Genomic DNA, 4,344 nt, shown 5'->3' on the forward strand with positions numbered 1-4,344 from the left:
GTGCTATGAAATGTCATAATAATCATAAATGTTAAAATACGTCATGTGATATGTTCACGTTATCAAACGTCAGGTTCGTTTGCAGGTTGTAGCAAAACGTGACTTATTTCGTTTATTCCTACTAATTTAGATCTTACGCGTTGATATATTCAACAATACATCAAAGGAAATGTTATAAACTTTCTGTTTTTTTTTTTTAATTTATTGTTCAAGTCTGAGTACTACGCCCTATGACAAGATCATCAAAGTTAGTCGACTACATAGTTGTTGTCCAAACACACAAATTATTCTTCAGCATGAAACTCCTCATACCCTGCGATCGTGTTGTTTATCCAGCAGGCAAATTTCGGCACATCCACGTACACTCCCGGAGCATCCGTACGGCCACATTCCAATCCCCAAGAAGTTATACCGATCAACGCGTAAGATCCATCCTCCCTTGGGCAAGCCATCGGTGTGCCTCCATCTTTGTCGCACGTATCCTGAACGGCCGCCGCTTCCGCACACATAAAGCTACGATGCAGCTTGAAATAGCTGTTCCTGTCAGCCAATCGGTACAAAGTCTGACACGTCGTGTTTGCGACAACGTTCAGTTCAATGCGTTTCATAATGGGCGCTGGCTGTTGGGTGCGTACGTCTCTTCCCCAGCCGGTTGCGATGCACCTCTTAGCAGTTAGCGCATTTAGTGCATCCTGTTCAGTTGGCAGACAAAGTGGTCGGATGTGTTCCGTGTAGATTACACTTCGTTTCAGTACGGCCAGTGCTATATCGTTTTCGGGTGTGCACAAGTCACGGAACGACGGGTGTAGGATGTGTTCCTCTATTCCGATATCCTATCAAGACATAGAGTTAGGAAGAGCGTTACATTTCAGGTTCCCCCATGACTCCGAAGAGCTATCTTACCTGAGAAGGATATGCCTCTGCTTCCGAGTTTATGTTCCACTCACCAAACCGAGCTACATATCGATGAGGTTTCTCCAGCGTATGAGCTGCGGTCAGCACAAATTTAGGATGTATAAGAGTTCCGCCACCAACGTACGTCAACACAATATTGTTGGACGAGAAAGACATCTTCAAAATGGCCACAGTCCATGGAAACTCGCCGTATTTCGCGTACGTAAGGTTTGATTCCACATCGTACAACAAACCTTCCGGATTGGACAAACCACACTTGTAATCGCCATTTGTTGCAACATTCATCGAGGTCTAAAACATTGATAACCTTTCGCGGTTAGTTTTGTGAATGAATATCGCTCACAAACTGATAAAGAGCTTTACCGGAATGTTATCAAACGAGCTCAATGATCCTTTGCAGCATATCTTCATGAAATCTCCACACTCGTTCTCTTCATCAACCTGCAGCGTCAAACGTTCGTTTCGGTCCAATGTTGATACTTCTTCGAACGTTCCCGTTGGACATAAATGCTTCGGCAAACAGTAGCCTCCATTACACGTCTAAAATGGGCAATGTTAAGGAAATCATTATACGACTTCAATCTGTTCTGACAACTTCATCTGAATAGCTGTACTTCTGGTTGCTTTATAACGTTTGCTTCCGTGTTGTGCAGGACTACTAACAGCAAAATAAACGCACTTGGTAAATACATCCTTGAACGCCAGTACTCGTCCCGCTGCCGGTTGAGGTAACACTAAACAGTATTTGCTCAGAAACACTTATCAAATCATTTAACACTGAGCTGGCTGCAGATGATAACACACCGGGTCGTAATACGCTTGTGTGATTAAATATGTTTATTTACATTTTGAATCACAACTGCATCCATCACTGCTGAATACAAGAAAGTACTTGCTAAATCGATTACTTTCATTTGCGTTCTCACATGGCGAATGTGTCTTTGCAAGCTCGTGTAGTGTGGAAATAGGAAATATGAAGCAGATTGAAGAAGCATTGATAGTAGTGACCTATAATTTGAACCAGTGATGTGCAACCCATTTTAGCATGCAGGCTAGATTGCAGACGAAAAACTTTTTTGGTGTTTCGAATGGAATGGATGTTGCACTCAAGGTTGGAACATTAGATCCTATATACAGACATCAAATTTTTCTTCTACTTATATATTTGTTAGAAGACATTTGCATGGTAAGGGCATCTTTGCGTTCACTAAGGTGCAAGAGCTCGAAATATAATGCTACTTTGTGAAATCCAACCTGTCTAGTGAGATAAAAGCTTCCTAGTGCGGTTTGAGTTACCTTGTGATGGCAGAGGTCCCTATCAAAGGCAGAGCTGCAGATAGAGGACAAGGTTACAATGTTGAGGGCAGATCAGCTATAGTGGCTTAAACTCTACCTTCCTTTTAGCTTAACGACCTAGGTAACTAGACTTCAACAAACCACGTAGTAGGATGACTGACTAGTCATCACTACGGGCAGAGGCGGATTTAGCCCTTCTGCGGCCCTAAGTGCAGAATTGTAGCACAAGCAGCAACAATCGCGGCTCCATTAGATCCGCCAGTATTTACAAAGACCAATTCGTTTTCGGCTTCTGCTCAGGGCCCTTTTCGTGTCGGCCCTAAGTTCGGCTTATAAACCGGAAACGAGAACGAGTTCTCGTCAGAGCTTCAGGTTGTCGGTGTTGCTGCCCTTGTGTACATCACCGTACCAGATCACGCACAAAACATCGTCTCCTCTCGGTCATCGGTAATCCCGGACTTGAATGATTGAATCTCTCACGTTTATTTCATGCTCAGCCCGTTTGTAACCAAGGAATCACGTTCACATGCTGTTGCATGGTCTGCAAATCGATACCGGGTCAACAATTGTGTTCAGTAATCATGCTTCTTCCGTTTTTTTGGAGCTCAGTTCCCAATGGCGCTGGAGATGCTAGGCTACAGCGAAGAACCTGCTCCAGCCTTTATGTCTACGGAGAAAGAAATGCTGCAGGTTGTCCTGTATCACTGATTCCGCCGAACAGATCCTCCCTGGCGTGGATGAAACAGGGACATTCGAAGAGGGCGTCCTCCACCGATTAGGAAATCCCAGGACATTGGAAGTACTCTCGGGATGACGTGAAACCCATTACGTGTAAAAAACTCACATAAAAACGTATTTGTGTTTCTTGTTGTGCTAAGTCAGGACACACGGATCCCAGGAATCACCCGGTGACTCCATCGCGTGTATTGGTTCATCCTTTTGGTACTTGGATTCGATTTGCTTTGCAAGGTTTCATCGCTATTTGCAGGTGTGGAAGCCACTTTATCGTCTCCTTCTCGTTTACTGAAGAAGAGGAATATTGCACAGAGTTACTTTGTGAGGCCAGAACAGTCCAGTGAGGACAAAATTTACTATGTAAGAGCATATCTATTTTTTGATGGCAAAGGCACTTAGTGAGGATAGATTTGCAAAATGAGGATAAAATTTGATAAACCATTGCCAGATACCATCAACGAGTCCTATCCCGCATTCGAATAGAGACACTCCTACACCCTTGAGTAATCCAGTCCTCCGCTCTACGGATCAACAACCTGTACAAGGAAATTAAGCAATTCCAACATAAGCTTCATAAGCTATAATTTCAAACTATAAGCTATAAGTGTTCTACAATAGTCAAGCCACACACGTTATAATAATTTTATCCGCCATTTATAAAGAGCAGAGAGTCAAATGTGGCTTTCGTTTTTAACGAAAAAAAAAGAAGTTTTGTTCTAAGGTAACAAAATGGTGATGAAAATGGTCTAAATGAGATTTTATTCTTTTAATCGGCGTGCTTATCAGATTTTCAAATATCTTAAACGTTTCTTTATTTTATTGGGCTTCTCATACGAAACAAGATACCAAATATTCCAGTTGAAATTTGCCGGAGGTGTGTACCTTTAGCTGTAGCGCAAAATAAACTTCATGGAGCATCCATAGTCCATTCTTCGACCATTTGCCATTTTTCCATTGTCACCCGAACGTATGCTAACGAGCATAATTTATCTTGTCGTACCGTGCCCAAGCCCCCGAATTAGACTGAATTAAAATGACATAAATCGTGCCGCTACTAAATGATGCTGAACATAAGCGGTCACAGCAGTCTCCACAGCACCGAGATCGAAGCAAAAAAGCAACATCTTCCACGTGCTTATCGTTTGGTTGGAGTTTATTTATGCTTCCTTCCCAGTTCGGTTGAAGTTTCTATATTCTAGTGAAAGCTTGTCTTCTTATCAGCTAAAGAGGCTTATTTTAGCAGGCATTTGTTTCTTTTTTATATTTTTCGGTTTTCCCAACTGTCTCTTACTCTTTGTTATGAGATTTTTCACCACCTCAAATCACCAAATTGAATTACACACCAATTAAGGGCGAAACTTTCGATCCCCGGCACGGCCGCAATTGCATTCCGTTCGG

General features: G+C 42.6%; 1 protein-coding gene across 1 annotated transcript; it reads right to left on the reverse strand.

The window, feature by feature from the left end:
* Positions 1 to 284: 284 nt before the first annotated feature.
* On the reverse strand, positions 285 to 2,379 carry LOC126567466 (phenoloxidase-activating factor 2-like). The gene is made up of 4 exons (XM_050223685.1): positions 2,353 to 2,379; positions 1,279 to 1,455; positions 904 to 1,206; positions 285 to 833 (listed from the first exon to the last, which is right to left on the reverse strand). Exons 1-4 carry the CDS (start codon positions 2,377 to 2,379, stop codon positions 285 to 287), a joined length of 1,056 nt encoding a protein of 351 aa, XP_050079642.1.
* Between the last annotated feature and the right edge of the window lie 1,965 nt (positions 2,380 to 4,344).

This window comes from Anopheles maculipalpis, chromosome 2RL (assembly GCF_943734695.1).
Source record: "Anopheles maculipalpis chromosome 2RL, idAnoMacuDA_375_x, whole genome shotgun sequence".
Taxonomy (NCBI): Eukaryota; Metazoa; Arthropoda; class Insecta; order Diptera; family Culicidae; genus Anopheles; species Anopheles maculipalpis.

Bases quoted from the DNA above. Each gene is read 5' to 3' on its own strand.
- LOC126567466 (XM_050223685.1), bottom strand. From the start codon at position 2,379: ATGACTAGTCAGTCATCCTACTACGTG. The intron at 1,207-1,278 runs GTAAAGCTCTTT...TCAATGTTTTAG, and splicing joins GCTCGTTTGATAACATTCCG to ACCTCGATGAATGTTGCAAC. The intron at 834-903 runs GTAAGATAGCTC...ATGTCTTGATAG, and splicing joins CAGAGGCATATCCTTCTCAG to GATATCGGAATAGAGGAACA.